The sequence below is a fragment of the Spermophilus citellus genome (genome assembly GCF_964194105.1).
Source record: "Spermophilus citellus genome assembly, chromosome: 4".
NCBI classification, from domain to species: domain Eukaryota; kingdom Metazoa; phylum Chordata; class Mammalia; order Rodentia; family Sciuridae; genus Spermophilus; species Spermophilus citellus.
In genome coordinates this window covers 28,108,877-28,133,922 of record NC_138185.1, presented here as the reverse complement: position 1 = coordinate 28,133,922, position 25,046 = coordinate 28,108,877, and the positions used below count along the sequence as shown (strand labels likewise).

The 25,046-nt window shown below is 56.0% G+C and overlaps 1 protein-coding gene across 5 annotated transcripts in view; it reads right to left on the bottom strand.

Moving 5' to 3' along the window:
• LOC308646318 (tyrosine-protein phosphatase non-receptor type substrate 1-like) overlaps window positions 1-25,046 on the bottom strand; it is a 41,515-nt gene that overhangs the window by 9,573 nt on the left and 6,896 nt on the right. For 3 of the 5 annotated variants that reach the window (XM_081289080.1, XM_081289079.1, XM_081289081.1), the window contains exons 3-7: window positions 12,693-13,046; window positions 7,135-7,452; window positions 6,319-6,651; window positions 4,521-4,628; window positions 1,590-1,614 (exon numbers count right to left, since the gene is read on the bottom strand). In XM_081289080.1, the coding sequence (XP_081145206.1) occupies window positions 1,590-1,614; window positions 4,521-4,628; window positions 6,319-6,651; window positions 7,135-7,452; window positions 12,693-13,046 (1,138 nt within the window). The remainder of the gene's footprint in view (window positions 1-1,589; window positions 1,615-4,520; window positions 4,629-6,318; window positions 6,652-7,134; window positions 7,453-12,692; window positions 13,047-25,046) is intronic. The other 2 variants (XM_081289082.1, XM_081289083.1) reach the window with 1 other exon arrangement.

Here is a 25,046-nt window from a genome sequence, read left to right as displayed (position 1 = left end):
GGAGGCACGGCTTTACCCAAGGGCACCAGGACTTTCCATTCTGCACAGGAGAATGGCACAAGAAGCTGCCAACCCTCTGGCAGGTGAGATGCTCCTACTATGGGCAACCACAGAGTCCAGTAGTTCCTCCATCACCACACGTGACCCCCCTCTCAGGACACAGCGCTTCATTGCCCCCAACCTTGCAGCTGTCCTTGACTCTACATCCCATCCATCAGCATGTTCTCTGCCCTCCCTTCAAACTATGTCTAGAAACTGACCATTTCTCAGCCCACCCGCCGCTCAGGTCTGGGCCCCCATCATCTGCTTGGTCCCTTGCAGTAGCCTCCTCATCAGCCTCCCCGCCTCCACCCTCACCTCACAGCCAGATTCCCACCTGCAGTCAGGCTGATGCTCTTAAAGCAAAAGCCAGACCCCATCCTTCCTAGGGCTCATTCTCCCACTGGGAGTGAAACCGTGGATCCTTCTAAGAGCCCACACTCGAGGCCGCTGGCCTCCACCCTAGATCCTGAGTTCTTGCTGTGCAATTCTGAAGTCCAGAAAGCTCTAGAAAAAAGAAATGGAAGATCTGCACAACCCGTTTGGTGGCAAAACCTGACCTGAAACAGTAAGAACCTGTTTACAATTTTGTTTCTCATGTTCAGGGTAGATGTCTACCTGTTTCCACACAGTGGCATTCCCAGGGGACGCTGTGGAATGTGGTCCCTGCTCTGCTGGAGATGACTCCCAGGGCCTTCCTGGATGCTGACTAGTCTTTTTGGCCCAGCTCTGCAGCACATCCTGCCGCATGGGCCTCTGCTAAGAGGAGGCCTGGGTCCCCGATCCCATCCCTGCCTCCCCTCCTTCCTTCGGTCCCGGCCACTTCCCTCTCCAGGCTCTGGCCCTGACGGCTCTTGCCCAGCCCCTGATCTTGGTCTCGGCTCCCAGCTGCAGGTTTCTGCTCACATAGCCTCTGCAGAGGTGCCCCTTCAGCCTGAGACAGCCCCCCACTGTGACCCTCCACCCCCTCGGCCATACGAGAGTTGTCACCACCTGGTAGAATGTTCTAGATCACTTCACTTGCATGCTTGTTGCCTGCATCCCTTGCCAAGGCTGAGCCCCATGAAGGTCGGGGCTCCTTCTTGCTCACCCACAGCAGAGCTGCACATACCAGGGGTCTGACAAGTCCCTACAAATGTTAATCAATAAACTAACGTTCCCTCTGTGAGGAGACCTGAGCCCCTGCCCGGCGTCCACCCTGACACCCGAGGTACTCAACACATCTTCATCAAGAAGGAGAAGGTAGGTATAAAACTGGGATCTGGGGAGGGAGAGGCCAGCCGTGTGTGCAGGACACTGTGACATCCAGGGACTTGGAATTTCTGTCACTCTGCAGGGGATTAGATCAGGGCCACGCTGTCTGGGGACAGTGGGTGCGAAATCAGTGTCACTGTGCACCAAACTGTATCTGAGACCAGAATTAAACACAGACCTGGAGCCTCCAGCTTACAAGAGAGAGGGGAACCGAGGGGCCAGTGAGGACGCCCGCGATCGATCACCAAGCCACCCAGCGAGAACTGCAAAGGCGTCGGGCCCAAGGACGCACTCACCTTGTGGAAGAAGTGGACCCCTTGGCTGAAAGAGAAAAGGAGATGCAGTGAGTCCCTTAGAAACACCTCCGCCTCTGGCAACATTTTTTTTTTTTAAGCAAAGGTTTGCTCCAGGGATGTGTAAGGTAATTCTCTCCATCACATCCTGGGGACCACAGGAAGTCCCCATGGCCACCTCCCCCGAGGGTGGTCTATCATCTTCCTAGAAGCCGAGGACTAAGCTAGGCCTTCCTGGCTTCCCACTTCCAGGAGAAGCCACCTGCCTCCCCTCTTAGGGCCTCACCCCCGTGCAAGTGAAAACCTCATGGGACCCTCTATGGAACTGAGTCCCACTTAGGTCCTGGAGAGCGGCTGAGGAGCAGGTGTGAAGCCAGGTCTACCACTCACCTACCTGCTGTGTGACCCTAGGTGGGTCACTTTCCCTCTCTGAGCTTCTGAAACTCACAGGGCGGTGCTGTGCATCCATTTATTTACATATCACTTCTTTCCAAGAAAGACAGTGTCTGTCTATCTGGTTTGGAGGTTTTCAGCCTATGATATGGGGCCTCCCATAGACAGGCTTCGGGGCTGAGCAGTCATTGGACTCCAATTTTGCTGCAAAATTGTAATTAAAAAGCAACGTGTGCACTTGAGTGTGCTCTGCGCTGTACTTGGACAGGCAGAGGCCGCCGCAGGCAGGAATCCCTGCCGCCGAGTTCACCGGGCCTGGTGCCTGGGCAGGGGCTGGGTGGTTGGGGCAGCCAGCACCTGGTGGGGGCTCAGCAGATGAGGGCTGAATGGAGGCAGAGGGTCAAGCTGGGGCACGTGTCATCTCTGAGAATCTAGTGACCGGATGCCAATCCCCTCCTTCTCTACCTGAGAGACTGGGTGACTTCCCAGGCTCACGCAGCTGGCCAGTGGTGGAGCTGACAAGGGGACATTACACAGAGGGTACTGAGGTCGAGGAGGGGACATCTCCAGGCCCAAGGAGGGGAGGAGGGACATCTTCTTAGGGCTTGGGGAGGCAGTGTGCAGAGTGGGCACTAATTGGTCCCTGCCTTTGAATCCTGGCCCCACCTGCCGGCTGGGAGCTCCTGAGCAAGCTTTCTAACTCACCCAGGCCTCAGTTTCCTTACCTATAAAATGGGTTGCAAAACCTGGGCTGAGGCCTGTGGCGGGGGCTGACTATGTCACTACACGCCAAGCTCCGGAAGCAGTGTGGAGCACATGGGGGTGGCCCAGTGGGACACAGGTCCCTGCAGCCTGGACTGGGAGCTGGGCTCTGTGTAGAGACCCACCACTCAGCAGCTGAGGGGCTTCCTGGGTGTCGACCTCTCTTCAGATCCCTCCTCTGCAACAAGGGGCCGCTGATCCTACCCCACAGTGACAAGCTCATGAGCCAGGAGCCCTGCCTAACGCCAGACGCAGTCCTGGAAGGGACAGCTGGGGCTTCACTGAAGGCCACCACAATGTTCTGTCCCCGTTGGGTGAATAAGCGGAGGGCTCCCCAGGAACTGTAGGGAGGCCATCATGGGGCAGGTGCCGGGGACCCCCTTACTCTCTGGAGAGGCAGGGCCTACCCCCACCCTCCTGAATAGGAGCGTGGGGCTTGGTCTGTGTCTCAGGCAGACTCCTGCCAGCCCAGGAGGGACAGAAGCTTGGAGCAGAGGGGGTCCTGACTACCCAGGACACTCTTGTGCTGGCTGAGCCAAGCGCCCCGACACAGGAGGGCAGCTCGGGACAGCGCCTGTCACTTTGTTGCCTGTGGCTCGTGGTGGGTCACAGCCAGCCACTTTAAACAGAAAAGAACACAGTATGACCAAAAAGAAAATACCAGAGTTTCAATTTTATCTAAAGGGGTGTGTTGGGCTGAGATGGGAAATGTTATTTTTGTCGCTTGCAGTAAAAAAGGTTTCGGAAATACCAGCTTAAAACTGGCTCCTCTGAGCGTGGCTGAGGAAATGCGCGCTAAGGTCCCAGAACATGCCAGACTCGTCACTTCCCAGGAGCTGACTTTTGGGCCCCAGATCTATCCTCCTAGGCAGGTGCTGCTAAAGCCATTTTGTTTTCTGGGGGTGGGGGTGGGTACCGGGGATTGAACCCAGGGGCACTAGGCCACTGAACCACACCCCAGCCCTATTTTGTATTTTATTTAGAGACAGGGTCTCCCTGGGTTGCTTAGGGCCTCCCTTTTGTGGAGTCTGGCTTTGAATTGCCATCCTCCTGCCCCAGACTCCCGAGCTGCTGGGATTATGGGTGTGACCACGGCACCAGGCTCGCTAAAGCCATTTTATAGATGAGGCTATAAAACGGAGGCTCGTGGAGGCAGAGCTGATTGTTTATAGAGTACAAAAGAGGCATCAAGAAACCTGGTTGGCCTGACTTCAAAGCCGAGGCCTGTCCCAGCCCCAGCCTCATGCACAGTGCCATGGAGGGTGGGGTTTCTAGGGAGGACAGCCACGTTTCTGGGGTCACCCTGAGGAGCACTGTGTGTCCACACCGCCCTAACATCCTACATGTAGCCCCCCACCCCCACCTCGGAGGTACTGGCTGTGCTGACCCCACTCCCTTCCCCATGGCCTGCGCTGGGCATGTGACCTGGATGCACGGGAGGAGAGAGGGAGTCTGGCGCAGCTCCTGGGAAAGCCTCTTCCCCCCTGATACTGGCAAGGGGAGGTCCCAGGGCCCCTCTTGCTACCCCTGGCAGCAATCTGTTTCCTGCCTTAGGAGTGGACCTGGGAGGAACGAAATTCAGGGCAATGACCATCATTTTGCCACCATGAGGGGCAGGCCACGAGGGACCCTCCCAGACTCCACCAGCCTGGAGCAGCTGCCCCAGCCGCCCTGGTGTGGCCACCTCTGGACCCTGTCACCCATGCCCAAGGTTCCGCGTGTCCCGGGGAGGACAAGCCCAGGGGCAGATTCTGAGGGAAGAGAAGGGGAGCCACCCACCTTTCTTCTGTTTGATGCGGAGGAGGTAGAGGGCTGCCATCAGCAGGACCACCAGCAAGGCACACACCACGCCCACCACGATGAAGATGTTCCACTTGGCAGACTTGTCTGAGGACCACACAGAAGACAGGCTTCACTTATGCAGATGGAAAACAGAAAAACCCAAAACCCACGGCCCCTCTGCACAGTAAGGCAGAACAGCTGGCTGGGACGGGCGAGCCTCGCAGTCACGTGGGCACAGGGGTCGGGGCACAGTTGCCCCTGGGGGTCACCAGGAGCAAACACCAGGCTGAGGGCCCCAGGGTAGGGGACTGCGGAGCCCAGCTGCAGGGTGTGGGCAGCATCTCCCTCCCGGGGAACAGAATACGTTCCTTCTCATCTGGAGCCGAACCACAGAGGAGCCACCCGTCCATCTGAGACGGTGAGTCAGCCGCTAGCGGCAGAAGGCGCTGAGGGAGAGGAACAGTGCGGAGCAGCTGTGTGCCCACTGGCTGCAGGACTCCGTGAGCTCCCAGGGGCTGACCACCCATCTGCGCCCCGGCCCTGGGCCCTACAGCCTACGAGCTGTGAATCAGGGCACCTGGGTTAGAAGCAGAGGCTTGAGGGGCCCCAGGGCACAGGTAAGAGATCCAGGGCTCCAAGTCATAGAAATGTGGGTTCAAGTCAATGTCCCTAACTAGTTACATGACCTTGGGCAGGTCAGGTGAACCTCTTCCCCCTGCTGCCTTCTTCTTGGGGATGATAATAAATTCCACTGCAACTATTCAACACCAACTCTTCCAACCTCTCTCCAACAATTAATTGAGTTCCTATTATGTGCCCTGAAGCTACAATGCTGAATAAAACAGTCACAGTCCCTATCCACGGAGAATCAGAGCTGAGGGGCACGAAGCTCATCTCCTTCAACATGGCCCTTAGAAAGCAGAGGCTCAGATTCAGGCACTGACTTGCTCAAGGTCACACAGCAAGCCTGTGACAAATCCACACACCCTGTATTGCACATCCTATGAAAACCAGGCTTTGGTACAATCAAAGGGACACCATGACACAGCACTGCGGCTCTCTTGGGGCTTCCCTGAAGGAAGCACAAAGAAGTGGCCTCCGTTCTCATCTGTCCAAAGGTTCTGCTACGTACAAACTGTCAGCCAAGGTGATGACAGATCATCACTCCACGGTGGCACTAGAGGACAACAAGATGCGGCTATTTTCAAGTAAGAAGAATCCGCAACACATCGGAGGGGGGCGGACAACCCGTGCCTGGGTCTCCCAACCTCGTCAAGTACATGCGCCACCTTCATGCTAAATGAGCATGCCCTTGGCCCAGAAAGGGTCCCTGAGAGACGGTCGCACAGAGACAGCACACATGGGACACAGTAGGTACAACAGTGGTCACGGCAGCTCTGGTTTTCCTTGAGCCAAGATGAAAGAATCCCTAGAGCCTCCCACCCCACTGCCAGCAGCATGAGTGCTGGGGACACCAGGCTGAGGTCAGAAAGAGAGGAGGGAGGCGGCCATGAGGATGTGACAAGTGTCAGGTGAAGAAGGCAAGTGGTGGCTGCCAGGACAGGCCTATCGCCCCCCTTCTTCCTTAGTGCCCCTGTTTGAAGGCCCCATGAGATGCGTGCCCAACCCTACAGAGGAGACCCCCAGAGTGTGGGTGTGGGCAGCTGACTAAGACACTGCTGTGTTCCGGGGCTCTGGGTGCCCTGGGGGAAGGAGGGGTCACTGCTCTCACGTCACAACACACAGAGTCAAGATGAAGTTTAAAGTACTCAATCAGCTGGGATGCAGGCCTCACCGGGGGTGTTTTCTGGGCTTTGCTTCCCGGGTTCGGCAGAGACCTTCAGGGTGTAGCTCCTGGTGGTGGCTGGCTGCCCATCATGCTCCACCCGGCAGGTGAACGTCATGTCCTCCCTGTGCCCAGAGGAGTTGACCAGCAGCCAGCTTGTCAGGTTGAAGGTCCCGTCCTTGTTCTCTGAGCGGGTTGAGCCTGTTTCTGTCCTGGACACATTTCCATTCTCCACCCAGGTCAGCTGTAGGCTCCAGGGGTAGAAGTGCTTCACCTGGCAGGTGACGTTCACCTGGTTCCCTGCCATGGTGGACTGTGGGGTGACCTCCATGGTGGGTGGAACTGAAACAGCACAGACAGAAGCTGTGACCTTATGGCACAGACAGCTGAGCTCCTCCCAGCATGTCAGGGGCCTCCCTCGGGACAGGGCCAGGCATGCAGAGGGGCTCAGACACTGAGGGTTTGCACGGGAGTGAATCACTGACCACAGGGCCTGCCACCCACAGGTGCCAAGTGACCAGCAGCTCCCCTGAGGGTAAAGTGAGTGAGGCTGACAGGCTGCCTGCAGGAAGTGAGCAAATAGATGGAACCTCCCTGCACGTCAAGGCTCGGCTCTGGGAGGAGCTCAGCAGTGGTAGTTGCTGATGGTCAATGAAATGAAGCCACCAGCACATGCTGGACACAGGGCAGGAGTCCATATGTGATGGCAGGTGGCAGCACTGCTGACAACTAGAGCCCAGGCCACTGAAGTTCTGGATCAAGGCCCCTGGGGAGCAGCGGGCTGGGTGGGCAGTGTGGGCTGAGGTGGGGATCAGGGTCCTGTACCTCGGATGGTGTCAGACAAGTTGGCAGTCCCACGAAGAGGGCTCCCCTGTAGGGTGACGTGGGCCACCTCACAGATGACTTGAGAGTGCACGTCCCCAGGGGCCAGGGTCACCTGGGCTGTGCTGGACACATTGAAGGACACACTTTCTCTCGTGGGGTGCACGCTGGTCTGGGTGTGCGAGAGCTCATTCCCATTTTTGAACCACTTGAGGGTGATGTTCCGGGGGGAGAAGCCGTGGGACTTGCAGGTGAAGCTCACCGTCTGCCCAGGTGTGGCCCTGGTCCCAGGACCCGACACCATGGGGGGAGAAGGTCTGGCTGCGGAGGAGCATTGACAGACAAGTCAGGTGATCGGGAGGCCACCTGTGACCATGAGCGAGTGACACTGTGAAGAACCTTCCTAGATATTATTATTATTATTATTATTATTTTTGGCGTTGCTGGGATCGACCCCAGGCCTCATTCTGGGAAGCACAAGCCAAGGCTGAGCTTGGTCCCAGCCTGTACAGGACATTATCTGTTAATCCTCTTAATAAAGCCAGGAGTGGGTGTCCTTAGCCTCTTATCTCCTGTCTTGGTGGCAAACACACTGACCCTGCCAGACAGTGAGGAAGGGAAGACCAGGTGGAATTCCAGGTCTGAGGTCAAAGTCCTCTGCAGGAGGGGATTTCCACCAAGCTGGGCCCAGGAAGGAAATGACCGACCTGTTTCACTCTTTGTATTGATCATTCCCTACTGGCCTCCCCGAGACCTTGGGGACCTAGGGAAAGCATTTATAGAAGTAAACACAGGTGACAAACAGCACCACAGCACCACCGTAAACCCTGGAGCCCTGCGGCCACCCTGACGTGTGTGGTGTGCATGTTCCAGAGTCTAAGACATGGGGTGTCAGCACCTCTTCTGGGGCCACAGTGACAATTACAGAGACCCTGGGAGTATTTTGCTTTGAGTCACACACCAGAGATTGGCCTCAGATGAGAACCCAGGCAGATCTATCTTTCTCCAAGAATTTCTTTCTATCCAGGGAGCTCCCTGTAGGTTTTTATGAATGACCTCCATGTTTTCCATTCTTTCCAAAAATATACCAGTGGTCTAACCTTTGTTAACTCCTGAATTTGAAAGGGAGAGGCTAAAGAGATGCTTCCCTCCCCCCCCCCACTCCCCCGCCACCTTTTTTTTTTTTTTTTTTTTGGTACCAGGGATTGAGCCCAGGAGTACTTTAGCGCTGAGCCATATCCTAGCCCTTTTTTTTTTTTTTTTTTTTTTTTAATTTAGAGACAGAGTCTTGCCAAGTTGCTTGGGGCCTTGCTAAATCACTGGGGCTGGCTTTGAACTTGTGATCCTCCTGCCTCAGCCTCCTCCCCAGCTCTTGGAAAAAAAATGCTTTTCTGAATCTGGGGCCTTCCTTAGGTCACTTTGAGGTTGGAAACATAGATCGCCACGTGCTCAGGAGGCTGAAGAGGGTTAAGTTGTTAATCACTGATTAATTACAAGAGACACAGACTCAGGCCTGCTGAGCAGGCAGAAGGCTCGCAAGGGAGAGGATCAGAAGAGGCGTGTGCCCTGTGGATGGGTCCTCAGATGGGTCCTGTGGAGTCTCCAAATTGCTAATCACCACCCAGCACAGTCGCCAGGCAGCAAATATCACAAATATTTGTACATGTAAACATCTACCCTACCCCCTAACATTCACCAGACGTTCTGAGGGCACAATAAGGAGGGTGTCACTTAAGTCATCAAGACACCAGCAGAAGTCGCTCAAGAGATGAGAGGTGGCAGAACCAGCTCCCGTACCCGAGGGTTCCCAGTCCCTGAACTCAACCAACTGCAGATGGAGCACTATTTAAAAAGTGGCGCCTGTACTGCACATGCTTTTTCTTGTCATGATTTCCTAAACAAAACAGTATAAAACTATTTGCATAGTATTTGCTTTTGTAAGTAATCTAGAGATGTTTTAAGGTATACAGGAGGCTGTGCATAGGTTATAGGCAAATACCACATCATTATATAGGAAGGTCTTCAGCACCCTTGGATTTGGGTATCCTCAGGGGTCCCAGAACTGATCCCCTATCGCTACAGGGTACCAATCATCAAATTTTGAGAGCTCTGAAGCTGGCTGCTCTATCTGTGCTCACCAACCTTGTAAGGGGGTCTGAATGTGAGCCCCTTTGTGAAACAAGGTTCAGAGACAGGCGTGGCTGGCCAAAGACACACAGCAGGCAAAGGGCAGGGTGCATGGCACCTGGTTTAGGTTGATTCATTACAGAATCTCTGGGCTTTTTGTAGGTTGGTTGGTTGGTTGGGGGGCTGGAGATGGAATCCAGGCTTAGATGTGCTCGGTGGGTGGTCTACCACAAGGCATCGGACCCCAGCCCATGTCTCTGTTCTTATCTGCTGAGCCTCAGTGTGCCCTCCATAAAAAAGGGGACATCACCCTGTAAGATGAGGGTAGAAGCAAAACTCAGTGCCTGGCATGCTGCAGGTGCCTAATAAATGAGACCTATGGCTGCTGCCGTCACTCCCTCTGACCACACGTTCATTCCTTAGCAGCCAGGAGACGTGGGACCCAGGAGAAGCCTCTGTCCTGTTCCTGCAGCTGCCGGGAGAACCTGACTGAGAGGAGGAGCAGACACCCCCAGAGGATGCCCCCCCGTTTTCCCAACAGGAAACAAGGTTGAGCAAGTGGCTTTCTAATCAGGGACAGGATCCCAGGCGATTCCTCCAGATGAGCTCTTTACAGAAAGCCAGGACTCTGTGGAGGGAGGAGGATGGACCTCAGTGACATCCTGAGCCACAGAGGCTGGGAGGGTTGTGGCTAGGAGCAAGGACTCGCTGGCAGACGGTGGAAGACGGAGCGGGGAGGGCCCGTGCTGAGATGGGCCCTGAGCAGGCTGTGTCTGGTGGCCCCTCCACAGGCCCAGGGGTCTGCTTCCTGAGAGGTGGCCCTGCTCTGCCACGGACCCCAGAGAGCTGAGCCCAGCACATGCTGTTCTGAAGCATCCACACCCGAAAAGGTACCTCACGCTCTACCTCCATGAGGGACCAGGTTTGACAGAGGATGACTCCAACTTTCCCCTGTGGTCTCGGGACATGTGGCTCTGGGGTCATAAGCCGTGGCTGTATATTAGAATCTTCTGGAGTAACTAAAGACTAATGCCCAGACCCTGTCAGACCTATCAAAGCAAAACTTCTAGATGGAGCCTGGGATTTTTTTATTTTTTATTTTTTTAGTTTCCCAAGCAATTTCGATGAGCAGCCAGGTGGGAGCCACCCAACCCTAAGCTGCCCCAACCCTCTTGTCCCTTGGGAGCTGGAGGGGAACATGACCCCTTCAAGGTCACACGGCTAAACCCGACGGCTCACATAGAGGGGATACTTCATACAAGCCATGTGCCGATCCAAGGGCATTAGGTGACTTCCGTCCTTCAGGGCCAGCCCTACTCTGTGAGGGGGTGTCATGGACAGGTGAGGACGCTGAGACACCCTGCGTGGAGCACCTTGTCTGAGGTCACCGGCTGGACAGTGGCTGGGCTGGGATTGTGGGGTCCAAGCATGTGGGCTCTATCCTGGCCTTCCTGCTGATCAGTAATCACCCGGCACCCCTCCCACCCACCCACCAGGACTTTGTGCATATCCCCTCGACTCTCCATGGAGCCCTGGGCAGGGGCCATGGTCATGACCATTTCAGACAGGGAAACGAGAAGGGCTCGAGAGGAGCTATGCCTCATCCAAGACCACGCAGGTGGGAAGCACAGCCCCCGGGCTCCTGTGGGTCTGTTCCTGGGCAGGCTCCCTGTGTCCTCCCAAGAGCCTGGGAAGATGGGTACCCAAGGCAAAGTACCACAAGGAAGATGCGGCATCTGGCCACGGCCACCCCTGCCCCCTCCATCTCCCTCTTTGTCATCCAGAGCACCCTTTAGGCCCAAGCCATGGCAGAGAGGACCAAGTATCTACTAGGAGTCAGCAGAGTGAGTCACCTGAACTGCTGGCTGGCCGTGATTGCCTTGGCAGGCATGTGACACTGGGCCCTCAGGGTCTTTGTTGGTGACACCTGCAAAATCAGGAGGAAGCCGCCTTCCTGCCTACCTCCGGGGGTCCTGAGACCTGGTGCCATCACACCCAGGACAGAACACTGGTGTCATCCACATAAAGTAAACGTACTCTCTGACCCAGCGGGCCTCTGCAGTGGCTGTCCACCTGCAGGGGGTGACCACCGTGAGGTCCCCACGGCAGCACTGTTTTAACAGCTCAAGGCTGGGACCAACTCGAATCTCCACCAACAGAATAGGGGAGGATCCACGGTGGCATTTCCAGCTGCTGGATGATAAAGCGCCTGTTATTCCATATCCCACGCAGGGATATGGGATCCTGATAAGGATGACCCGGATGGCACTGGGGGGGGGGTAGTTTCTGATGTAAACCAGCCTCAGGGTCTGAATGTAAGGCTCGTACTGAATCTCGGGGGAAACCAGTGAGGGGCAGAAACTCAGGCTCCCTGCTCAGCGGATTCCAGGAGCTCTTCTTTAGCACCTCCCCTGCACCTGGCTCATCTGTGTCAACATCGGGCAGCACACAGTGGGGCTGGAATGGACCTGGGTTCCCGGCCTGATCCTGGCACTAACTGGCCATGTGACCTTTGGCGGGTCACTGGCCATGCCTAAGCCTCCAGCTCTTCTGTCAATGGGTTTGGGCAGATGGACAAAAGGTCCTTCCTTTGCTGACCTTCCTGGGCTCAGGAGTTAGAAAGAGGATCCTGGGCTTTTAGCAGGAAACCCAAAGTGAGCACCTGTGCTTCCTGAACTGGGACCCCTGTGTCACCCACATGGGGAACGTTGCCCGGTGAGTGACCCAGCTCTGCCCCTGCCCTGCAGGGCCTGGAGGGCTGGTCCCTGGGACACAGGGATTTACAGGCAGACCCAGGGCTAAGGCCTCACCTCTTGGCAGCTCCTCCTCAGGGCCCCAGGTCTACAGGGAACCTGAGCCTGTCAGAATCCTCCCAGGTGCTGTTCCAGGAGAGGAAGGAAGGAAAGCATGCCCTGCCCCCTCCCTGCTCTGGAGGGCCTGGTCCTCAGGGAGGGACAAGAATATAAGGAGGTGGGACAAGAGCTTCAGCCTGGGCTGCTCCCTGCTTTTTTCATGGCATCCAGAGTAGAGTCTGGCACACAGCAGGCCCTCGAGGACTGTGGTATAAAGAGAAGGCTCACCCCCACGGGGCAATGCTCTCTGAGCCAGCAGACACAGTCTGGCTCTGTGATTGGCAAGTCCCTCAAACCCTCAGAGCCCTCAACTGGGGAGCAACAGGGCTGGGCCAGAAAGGTGAGAGCTGTGGAGCAGGCAGGTGAGGGGTGCAGATGCCCCCCATTTGCCAGCCATGGAGCCTGGACCAAATAGCACGGCCTCCACAGGCCTCTGCTTCCCTGACCTGCAGAAGGGGTGACCGCAGGTCATGACATGAGCACCCAGTGCTGCTCCTGCTTCTCAGCTGTGGCCCCCAGGATGGAGGGCATGACCCCTGACCTCCTGTCCCACCCCAGGGAGGAGGAGGCAGCTGCACTCACCTCGCACAGACAACTCGGTGCCTGGTCCAGACTTATACTCCTTATCAACAGGGGTCGATTTCTGGAACTTCACACAGTAGTAGGTGCCGGCGTCTGCTGGGGTGACATTACTGATGCGGATGGAAAAGTCCCTGTTGTCCCTCTTTGTGGTATCTGAGAGATTTGTGACTCGGGGGAAGTGGCCTTCCTTGGTGTTGAAGATCAACTCCCGGCCTGGCCCTGCCCCCTTAAACCACCAGACAGGCCCCACAGGGAGCAGGGTGGTCACAGTGCAGTGCAGAGTGGCCGACTCTCCAGCAGAGACAGACACTGGCTTCTCAGGCTGGATCACCTGCAGCTCCTGTGCAGCCGCTCCTGGGGGGAGACAGAGGGTGGTCACTCTTCTTCCTGGGGGATCCTGTGTGTTTTCTCAACAACCAATTTTGCTGAATACACATCCCAAGAGGAACCTGAGCTCAGCGCAAGGCACATGGGACCACATTTAATCCTCGCATGGGCCTGCTCCTTGTGGTTGGGATACAAACGAGGAAACTGAGGCTTGGAGAGCTAAGTCAGAGTGGGGTGACAGAGTGGGGTGTGAGGCCTGGGCCCTCTGTGGCAGAGCCACGTCTAGTGGGCTCTGAAATTCAAATCTGCATTGACCAGATGGAAGCCCTGGGGGTCCTGGCTGAGGGAACAACACGGGAGAAGGTGCAGAGGAGGAGGCCACCCGGTGTGTGGGGACGGACTCTGCATGGCATTTGATTGTTCCCAGGGGACTCAGGACGACAACCCTGCATTGGGGAGCTGCACTTAGCACCCTGGGAAGTGGTGAAGTAGGAGCACGTGGGCTGGAGTCCTGGCCCAGTAGTGTCCCGTGTCACCTGGGGCCATCACTAGGGCAACTGAAAAGACCCGATTGCCAAGTGCTGCCCTGGGCTTGGGCAGGCCTTTCCAGCTCTCAGTGCTGCCTTCCTCGACTGTAAAATAATCACTGAGTCCATCTCGCGGCCTGTCCAGGAGGACCGGGCCAGCAGAGACCAGGGACAGTGGCAAAAAGGAGCTTCTGGTCTTTGGAGTCAACAGACCTGGTTTGAAATGTGGTGGGCCCCTTATCACATGTGACCCTGGCTTATCCATCAGGTTTTAGTCTGAGTTTTCTTATCTACAAAAATAGGTAGAACACCCTCCCCCCAAGTCCTCTGCTTTATTTGCAAAGAAAATGAGATTCCCCCAAAGGAGCCCCCTAGCACACGGCTGGGAACAGGGGAAGACATTTTTTAGACTAACAGTGGATGAAGGGTGAGGTTGCTACTCAAACCTCACTTCACCAGCCCTCACTACTGCCGCTCAGGCCAGTCCTGAGCTGGACAATGGGGACTCCCAGGAGTGGGACCCAGTCCAGGCCTCAAGGGTTCCAGGTTGGGCAACTGGAAGGAGTCTTGGGGTCAGCAGTGGGAGAGGCCTGGGCTCCGAGTTGGAGACCCTGAAGCGTGTGAGACAGAGACCCCACAGAGAGCCTGGGGGGCAGTGCAGAGGAAGGACACAGCCCAGAAGATGCCCGAGCAGGCTGGGGGCTGCAGATGCCCGGGCATCGAGGGAAGAGAGCTCAGAGCAGGTGCCTCCTGGGCCCCCAGTTCTGAACAAGGTGGAGGTGGGCAGGGGAGAAAAGAAAGACCACGAAGAGCGGGAGAAACACACAAAGCCATCCCTCGGAACCTGTGGGGATGGTTCCAAGACCCTTCCTGGATACCCAGACCCATGGACAACTCACGTCCCTCTTATAAATGCTGTTGTATTTGCATGATGTCTGTGATCCTTTATGTACTGTATATCACCCTGGATTACCGACAGCCAAGTGTCGCTTAACAACGGGGACAGGTTATTGGGCAATTTGGTCACTGTGTGAGCAGTATGGCATACTTGCCCACACCTAGATGCAGTACAGACGACCACACACCTAGGCTAGGTGGTGTGTGTATGGTTGTAAGTGTGGTTGGCTGTCAAGTGAAATGTCATTGTGCAGTGCACGACATGATGCCTAACACAACTCACATAGCTGTTAGACTGCACTGTTTAGGGAATAATGGCAGGAAAAACGTCTGTGTTCAGTACAGATGCAGCCATGGTAGGCCTAACTGTGGCTGAATGTGTCATGTGGAATCTGAGGATTTGGAGAGACAACTGTAGACACAGAGACAGAGACACAGAGAGACAAGTCAGAGAGGGGGCTGGAAGAGGGAAAGACAGAGACAGGAGCGGCAGCCTGCGGCACCGTGGGATGAGTGATCTGGCTCCCTGCTGGGCTCTCCACTGACCCTGATGGAACCTTGTCCACCAAACAGGGCTGCAGACCCTCTGAGTAGCCCCTCCAGCTCTGGGTGGGCAGGAGAGAGACCCTGTGAATGTGCCCACGGGCCCAGGAGCTGGCTGCCTCACTGGCAGGGGGAAAGTGTCCAAGGGGAGGTCCATGGGCCCAGTCAAGCCCAGGGCCTGAGAGCAGGTCTGTCACCATCTGTCATCATCCTGCCTCACTTCCCCTCCTGCCAGGGCTCGCCCTTGAGGCTCCAGGGCCAGCCTGAGCACCGCCTGACTCTCACGGTACCAGGGAGGAAAGCAGAGCCTGTAGGGGACAGGGGCCGGCCAGCATCAGCCAGCCCAACAGTGGCAGGCATGTGAGAGGCACAGGAGGTACAGGCCACTCAAGGCCTGGAGGCAGGAAGTCACCTGGAGACCCCAGAGGCAACACCAGCCCCTGCCCAGAGCACCCAGCCAGTGACACTCCCCAGGGGTCTGCACTCGAGCACCAGGAGACCAGCCCAACCAGAAACGGCACCTACTCTGTGCTGGGGCCACAGGCCTGGGCCAGAGCAGAGCCTCCAGTTGGCTCTACCCCACCTTCCGGGACCCCCATGCCATCATCCACCAAGCCAGGTACCGGCATCCACCCTGGGGACAGTCAGGCATGAGGACTGTGACAGAGCTACACATAAACACCTGCCACACACGTGCTGGTTAAATTTTAGTCCCTATTCCTATTATTATCACCAAGCTGCATTATTATATATTTGATTTCGTCTGGATTGTTCTATTGCCCCCCACTAGGATGTTGGATCCACAAGGGACGGCTTCCAACCTCCTGCCTGGAACGGGATCTGGCGCACCCTGGGTTGTCACTAAGTATATGTTGACTGAACACATTGACAAGTGGAGGAGGGAGGGGGTTCTATTTGCTCCAGGATCTAGATAAATCCCCTCTCAGAGCCTCCTTCTTCGTCTGTGAAGTGGAGCTAATATTGGCATCTCTAGGTGGTGGGGGGCCTGGGCCACGGCTCTCGGTGATTATCATCCTTATTGGTATCAGTGCCCCTAGGCTTGGGTCAGCGATGGGCCAGGGCACTGTGCTGGGGAGGCACTTCAGCACCCAGCAGCGGGCTCCCAGGATCAGGGCTATTCTGTGCAGCCGGAGGCCCGTCATCACACCCGGGCAGGCGACAATAAAATCTGGAGTTGGGTAGGGCTGGCAACCCCTCTTTTTTTTTTTTTTTTTTTTAGATCCTCTTGAGCTCTCTCCACCAACTGCAGCCAGATTTAGGCAGCTTAATTAATTAGCTAGTGTTTATAAAGCGTTTGAAGAATTTTAAAAGTGCGACGTAAGTGCCAAATATTATTTTAATCTGGGTATGTGTGTGTTTCTTCCAAAGAGAGCTCCCCCCTCCCCATCTTGCTCACTGTCTTTTCTCTTTCTCTGCAGGTTCTGTTCTGGGAACTGAGCTTGTTAAGAATCGCTCCCGTGGTCCAGGCCTGGGGTCATCATGCTGGTGTGGCTGACAAAACCCTTTCTCGCTCTCCCTGGCCCTCCTGGCAGGGTGAGACTATTCAGGGGCCCCGGGCAGTCTCAGGGAGAGGGGGTGCTGGGCAGGCACAGCCACCTGCTGCTGGTGGGAGGGGGAGTTGGAAGATCCTCTGCAGAAGGCAGTTTGGCAGGATGGACCAGAACTGTGGGAACTGTCCACCAGGGACATCACCTCAGATATGGAGAGGGTCGCCTCCAGAAAGATCTAGAAGAAGTTAGAAAACCAACCATTGATAGGGATGGCCCAGTGCACGAGGGCCTACCCCTTCGTGGAAATCCAGGCAGCAGTAAAGTTACCCTGAAAACTGTAGTCACACGGGCAGTTTTCATGGCCTAATTTTAAATAACACTGTGGTTATGCAAATAAAACCTGTTCATTGCGAAGCATTTAGAGGAAACAAAAAAGTATAAAAACAAAATAATCTCATATAATGCCATCAAAGAACTGCAATCAACATTTTGATGTACAGTAGTTAAAGTAAGAGTGAATGGAAATCATACCTTCAGAGAGCTCAGGGTATGTGCAGACGTTTTGGTTTGTTCATTTAAGTGTCCTTATAAAAATGAAAAATTGGGACTATCCTAATATCCAAGGGAAAGAGGCTGGTTGACCCCACTGCAGTCAATCCATGTGACGGCCAAGTGCACAGCCATGAAAACAGTGTAGAAATGCCACGAAAATGTGCCACAGGTCAGAGTGGTCCCACACTTTGAGTTTTTTTTGGGTGGGTGGGGGGGTGGAGACATTGAGGATTAACTAACGGGTTATTAATTTGAGTAATTGGAGTAATTTACACAGGAGTTGGTTTGTGTCTGTTTTTTTGTTTGCATTACTTGTGCAAGAGATGAAGGAAACCTGTGCTCTCAGTATGATTGCAAATTTGTAAAATAAAATGAAACTATTTATGAACAACTCCAAGTTACTATCCAAAGCTATAAAAGGCTACTCTCTCTAGATCGTGACTCTAAAACTGATGGGGGTTTTCTCTCTCCCCCGCCCCCCGACTTCTACTTTGGGTATTTTTCAGATTTTTTTCTAAATTGAAAGAACACTAAAGAATACATAATTTGCTGGGTGCTCGGCACACACCTGTAATCCCAGCTACTCAGGAGGCTGAGGCAGGAGGATCCCAAGTTTCAGAGAAGCCTGGCAACTTAGCAAGACCATGTCTCAAATTAAATTAAAAAAAAAAAAGCGGGGGGTGGGGTGGGGAACTGAGAATGTAGTTCCGTGGTAGAATTTCTAGGTTCAATCTTCAATTTATATGTAATATAAACTATATATAAATTATATAATATATAATCTTATTAAGTGTAATAAAATTATATTTATATTTTTAGGTAATCTAATTTTATTAAATATTTTATATTAATGTTATATTTTATTAAATATAATAAAATCTTGGGGGTATAGGTCCGTGGTAAAGCTCTTGCCTATCCTGCAGGAGGCCCTGGATTCCATCTGCAGTACCTCAAAACAAACAACACACACACAATATATATAGTATCTCATTTGTTTAAAGAAATCCATGCATGTAATTTGCTTGTTACATTGTGTGTTTGTCTGAATGAATCTGCCCTCTGGGGATTTTGTCCTTTGCTCACCACTATGGCCCTGGCTCCTGATGACTGTGCCTGAGTATGTGCTCAATAAATATTTGCAGACGATCAATTGCATGTCTAGAGAGAGAGAGGTCTTGAATACTAGGTAAACACCCCATGTTGGGGTGTGGTACACCTGGGGAAAGAGGCCAGGTGTGGGATGAAGTGGGAACATTTTACTGTTAATTTACAGTAAATAATATATTGAATATCTTAAAGCTTTGGGTTTTTGTTTTGTTTTGTTTGCAGTGATCACTGAATGCTTTTTGGAAAAAATTCAAGTGTCGATGCAGAGGCTGTGAGTAAGTTTTCTAAGGGGAGAAGTAACTTCCCCAGGGTGGGGCACATGGCTATAAGAGGAGTGGCCTGGTGGTAGGACCCGTTTCCCAGACCCTGAGCCCCGGGCTGTGGATGGCGGTGCCCCTGGCCACCCAGAGCTTGACACTCGTGGTGAGGACATATGACAACATTGGAAATAGATCTCAATGCCCTGGACAGGTGGCTCTGCTGGCCACTGCTCCCTGTGACCACGGCCCCACCACCCTGCCTCCTTTCTCCTCCTCAGTTGGCCACAGAGGGCTGGACCACTGTGGCCAATGCCACCTAGAGGTGCTGGGGGTGGGGCTGAGCGTTGACCACAGGGCTTGGAGACACACAGGTGACTTTTCTTCTTAAAACAGTGCTCATGGTGGTGTTTGAGGTTGAGAAAGGATGAAAACAATTTTTAGTAGTGGAAAAAAAGAAAAAAAGCATGGATGAGAAATTAACCTAGAGCCGACGCCCGTGAGGAGGGAGGCAGGGCCAGCCCAGGTGGCCAAGGGACCACAGCTGACGTGCTCACTTCGGAGCAGCTGCTTGCTCAGGCGGGCACCTGCAGGGAAGCTGGCCTGTCCCCCACAAGCACTGGGTCACCACAGCGGGACTGCAGGATGAGCTAGTGACAAACCCTCCACCAACTCAAGGAACCCCAAGGCCCAGGAGGCTCTGGCTGGAGCCCTGCAGTACCGGGGCTCAGTGTCCCAAGAGGCCTTGAATGACACCATGGTTCCCACAGTAGAGGCAGCCTGGCCTCCCCCTTCCCCGACCACCAGGGCTTTATCTCAGGGCTGCGGTTATCACCCATGCACTGGGACCTAACCCGATGTCGCCTCTGCTCCCTTCGGTTGTGATTTAATGGTTGTGAGAGTGCGAGGTGCAGGAGCGTGCAAAAGGACGGGTGGAAATGAGTGTGCATGAGAGGGCACACACGACAGGTCAGGTGTGTGTGTACGTGTGCGTGAGTGTGCAGAGCACCGGCACCCCCTCACACATACACTCAAGGGTGGGCCAAGGGAGTGGTGTGAGCGTGTGAGTGTGGAAGACGCGCGTGCGCAGGGCCGTGCCAAGGGCAGCAGGGCTGTGTGTCCAGGGGCTCGTGGACACTGGCACCGGGGCTGCCGAGGGAATGGTGGCGGCCTGGTGCGCGGGAGGTGAGGGCGGCTGGGCACGCGTCCACACGTGCGCAGAAGGGGCCACCACCTAGGCGCGCGTGTGGGCGTGGCGTGGACTGCGGGCTGAGTGTGGCAGGTGTGCGCCCTGTGTATCTGCACGCGCGTTTGTGAGTGTGGCCAGCTGGGAACGCACCTGGCACAGGTGAGTTTCTTCCCAGGCTGTGGGGGAGGAGGGGCGCCAGGGCCCTCCCTGTCCGTCACAGCTCCCGGGGGCGGGGCTTGCGGGGCGCCCGGCCCAGGCCCCGCCCTGAAGAGGTGCTGAGCTCACCTGGTGCGTGTGGTCTCAGCTGGAGAGCACCGCGGGGCATGGTGGCAAAAGGGGCCAGGGCTCAGAGGGGCTGCCCGTGCGTGGCAGCGTGGACTCCGTAGCTAGGTGGCCAGCTCAGGCTCCCTGCTGCCTGGCCTATGGAGGTGGGACCATCCCTTCACACCCTCCATCCCAGTCTGCAACCAGGCCTCGTCCTCCATGCCCCGGGGTAGAGGAGTAGGCCAGGCCCTGCTCCTGACAGCAGCCAAGTCTGTGGGCAGTCCAGGACACGGGAATGACCACGCACCCGCAATCCGTGTCCAGAGGAGGCCTGCGGAGGGGCCCTGGAGGTGGGGCAGGATCTGGGACTTCCTGGAGGCCAGGCCCCTGAGCCAGGTCTTGGAGGTTGACAGAGGCAGGGTGGGGGACACACTCCAGGGGATGGGGCTGGGGTGAGCAGAGGCAGAGGTGAGACAAGGGCCCTGCACAGCCTGGGGGTCAGGGAAGAGTCTGTGGGATGTGCCACCCCGCAAGCGGAGATGTGGGTAGCCTGGGTAGCCTGGGGCTGGGCTAATCTGAGGCTGGGCTAGCCTGGGGCTGGGCTAACCTGATACTCTGAAGGTAGCTCTGGTTTCCTATCTGAGGAGCAGGCTGGCACCCTGGGTGGAGATGCCCCACGTGCTGTGGTGGACCCCACAGCTGCACCAAGGCAGCTCTCACGGGGACGTGTGGCCTGGTGGCAGGGTGGGCTCCCTCACCTGCACTGTGGGCAGCTCTGAGGACTGGCCCCTGATGTGTCTGGCGGCTCTCCAGGAGGCAGCCAATGCCAAGGTGCCGAGACACGTGGTACCAAGTGTGGGCTCTGGGGCCAGAAGGCCAGGGTGCGTCATCCCTCCTGGGGCACTTGGCCAAGTGGCTCTTGTCTAAGCCGCCACTTCCTCACCTGTGGATGGGGTTGCCCTCGCCCTCCCAGGAGACATGCTCAGCGGTCAGAAGAGGCCAGGCGGGAATTCCACACGCCATGGCTCCTCCCTCCAGCCTAACAGTAGACTCGGCCTGGCTCAGCTTCTGGCACTACAAGCCCAGACTCTGGCCGCATCCCACCACCTCACTGCCCAGTCATCGCTCACCTGGATCCTTGTGGCAGTGGCCTCCCTGCCTCCACTCCCCTCTCTATAACCCACATTCCCTCTGCTGCCAGGGGAGCTCTGAAGCCTGAGTCAGGTGACATCCCCCCTTTTCCCTCTTAAGGCCTCTGCTAAACTCAGAGTGAGACCCAGAATCCTCATAGGAAAGCCTTACTCTTTCTCAATCATGCCACTCAATTATGCCCACCACAGGGCCTTTGCACCTGCCATTACCTCTTCCTGGTACTTTCCTCCCCTAGGTATCTACATGGCTGGTTCCCTTGCCTCTGATCTAAGAAGCCTTCCCTGGTCACATGATATGACCTCTAACGCCCTTCATGCCTCTTGATTCGCTTTATTTCTCTGCCCAACATATTGCACAGTCATCTAATTTTCTAAGTCTCCGTCTCCCTACCCTCGACCTCTAAGTCCTTTGGGAGCAGGGACTTAGTTTTGTCCCACAGGCTTAGCCCAGGGCCTGGCATTTGTTTGAAGGAATATTTTGGTCTGGATTCTCACCCTCCTACCTACGTGACCCCAGGAAATGTCCTAACCCATCTGGACCTCTGGTTCCTCCTCATATGTAGAAAGGGGACAATGACGGTGATGGTGACGACGGTGATGGTGACGACGGTGACGATGACAATGGTGACGATGGTAAACACTAGGACTGTGCTCAGAGTGAACCGGGCTGGCCTGTGTAAGGAGCTCAGCACCAGACCTGGCACAGGTCAGCACTCAGGGCTGGCGGCTGCCCTGCAGCGGGGCATTTGGAGAGGAAGGCGTGACTGGTGACCTCATCCAGAGGCCCCAGGGGCTGGGATCCTCCCAGAGGCAGAACCGGCTCTGCCTTACCGTCATGTGCAAGGCCCCTCTGCTTGGGACAGGGGCAGGCAAGGAGGGTCCAAGGCCCTGAGGAGCTTCAGCTGGCTCTACCCGGCCCTGGAGGTGACTGAAGCAGGGTCACACTGGGACCCTGTTTGCACAGCGGCAGGGAAGGAGCTGTGACAGGCGCACTGTAAATGCCCTTTGAACTCTGGCAGGCCTTGGAGGACCAGGAGAGGCTGGGGGAGTACTTGGAGGTCCCCCTGCGCTGGGCCTGGCGCCTTGGCAACCGGAGAACTTGTTCCTACCTCCCTGCTCTGCGGAGGCAGAGAGTCCTGGGGAGGCCCAGGGAGGCCTGGGGAGGCCGAGGCAGGTTGAAACCTGGGAGCCAGGAGCCTGGCTTCTCCCTGGGAGGACGGGTCCCCGTAGCTGAGGCCTCTGCCCACGCAGGCTGCCACACGTTTCCCAGCTGAGGCAAAGGGCCCCTTAAAAGCCACACACATTTATGAAACGGCATTTGCCAAGGTTCTGCACTCTGCTGCCGAGGCAGACACTCTCTGGACGGGATTTCTCCCCAAGTTGACACTATGCAGGGATTCCTTTTACAGAGCTCTCGGCAGCTCGCAAGAGCACTCTCCGTGGCTCTTAGTTCCCTTAACCCCCCCTAGTCCCTGTGCAGGAGGACGAAGTGGCAGCCTTTCTGTTTTGCAGATGGAGATACTGGGGCTCAGAGTGGGGAAGGTGCTTGCTCCAGAGCATACAGCCAGGAAGAGGCACAGGCTGCGTTGACTCAGGAGTGGGCCCCAACGTGGGTGCCCCCTGCACAGCCTCTCCTCCTGAGAAGGAGCTTAGAGAGGAGGCTAGATGGGAGCAGAAACCTGAAGGAAGTAAAGGCCCGGGAAGGTTTCCCTGGCCCAGACGGCAAGTGCAAAGGCCCTGAGGTGGGAAAGAAGTGGTGTGGATGAAAACCAGCAAAAACCAGCACAGAGCAGCTGGGGGAGACCTGTAGGGGAGCAACCCGCCAGGCCCTCTTCACACAAGGGAAACGGAGGCGGAGGGCAGGGTCGTGGGTTTCAGGCTCTGGGGGTGAGTGACGGAGTAGGACTCCATCTGCTCTTGACCCCAGACGATAAATGATGATACCACAACCGGGGAGTAGGAATGCCTCAGAGCTCCCCAGCCCACTCCACAGAGCACCCACGGCGGCTTGGGGCGCCACAACCCTCGGTCAAGGTCACGGGCCACCAAGGCAACTGACTTCACCTCTGTCCGGCCAAACCACTTCCCCCCCTGACCGTCTTGTGGATGGTGACTCTCACGAGGGACGCTGAGTCTCACGGGGGACCCCAGCCAAAGCCCGGTTGAGAGCGCGCAGCCCTCCCTTCGCCAGCGCCATGGCTCTGGGCGCCCGCTGCTCCTCCCCCGTCTGAGGTGGGCAGCGGCTCCGCTGCTGGGACTTCGCTGTGCTCCCGAGGCTGCCTGACCGCGGGCCCCTCTCCCACCAGGCACCGAGGTACTTTGTGCTTCCTGATATTTCGGAACGACAGTGGGCAGGTCCCGGCCCTGGCTCTGCCTGCTCAGCCTCCTGCACCTCAGCCTTCTCTCTCTGTCCTCCTTGTCCTCCATGTAACCAACATGGATCCACCCGGTGGCCAGGCTAAGGCCCCGCAGGGAATGAAGCAGCCCCGGTTCCTACTCTCGGCAGCTCAGATCCTGGTGAGGGAGACGGCGCTGAAATAGTGACACGAACAAATACAGGAATGGCTGGGAGCACTGGGACACCAGTAAGGTCGGCACAGTGATAGAGAAGCACACGGGAACCCTTTGAGAATGGGGTCGCTGGGAAAGGCATCTGAGGAGGTTAGATGGCAGCAGAAAACTGAAGGATGCAAAGGCCAGGTCCAGCCCCGACCTCTGCTACCTCCCCTTCCCTGTCCCCTCCCACTCTGTGTACACTGGTCTCCAGGCCATTCTTGGACCAGAGCAGGCTCATTCCGACCCCAGGGCCTTTGGACCTGCTGTTCCTCTGCATGGAAGGGTCCTCCCCGGTAGTCCCAGGGCCGCTCCCTCAGTTCACCAGATCTGTGCTCCTCAGAGAGGCCTTCCTTCATCTCCACCCAACCCTCCCTAGTTCCTTTCCTGCTTTACTTTCCTTCTCACCTCATCTCTCTGCCCGACATCAATGTTGACTTGGGTTTATGTTTTCATCCTTGCTGGGACGTCAGCTCCCTGACAGCAGGTATTTCTTTTTCTTTTTGATACTGGAGATTGACCCCGAGGGTGCTTAACCACTGAGAAACATCCCCAGCCCTTTTTAAAAATAATTTATCTAGAGACAGGGTCTTGCTGAATTGCTTAGGGCCTGCCTTGCTAAGTTGCGGAGGCTGGCTTTGAACTCGCCATCCTCCTGCCTCAGCCTCCTGAGCCTCTGGGATGACAGGCATGGGCCACCGTGGCCGACTGAGAGCAGGCATTTCTGACTTGCTCACAGCTGTGTCCCTGGGCACCTGGAGCACACAGTAGATGCGCAACATCCTGCACAAGGCGTATGCTCGGGAACGTGTTGGATGAATATTTATAATTGAAATGGCCCCAATAAGCAGAGGACGTGGTTAGGAGTGAAGGGGGGTGGACCTGGCTCTGATCTGTGTGGCCTCGGGAGGCTCAGCTTGGCCCTGGGGAGCCTCAGTTTCCTTATCTGCACCTGGGGAAGGAGGGCCCCATGCTGTTTGGCTCACTGTGAGGACAAGACCACGTGCCCCCGTGGAGACGCCCAGCAGGGTTCACAGTGGTGGGGGGACACGTGATGCTGACGTCAGGCCTCTCTTTACAACACCCCCCAACAAAGGAAGGGGCAGCTGCCCAGGCCTGGGAGAGGGGGCGGTGCCGACTCGGGGCTCCTTCCTTCTCATTTTCATAAGTTTGGAATTTTCCAAAATAAAAGATAACAGGCCCAGGGGTCAGCATGTGCCCATCACCCATGCTCCGAGTCCTTCCTCCCCCATGGGCTCCCATTTCTGGAGGACACTGAAGATGGGGAGCCGGGAGCGCCCGGGCCTCACCGCCCACCGGCCCCAGCAGTCTCTGCGGTCGGGGGCCTATGGCCTGCTCCTGCTCCCATGTCCCTCCGGGTCCCAGCACCTGCCCTCGGCCTGCAGTGCCCACCAGCGGCAGCTCACACCCTGCGCCCCCAGATGCATGGGCTCAGGAAACCGCAGAGACACAAAG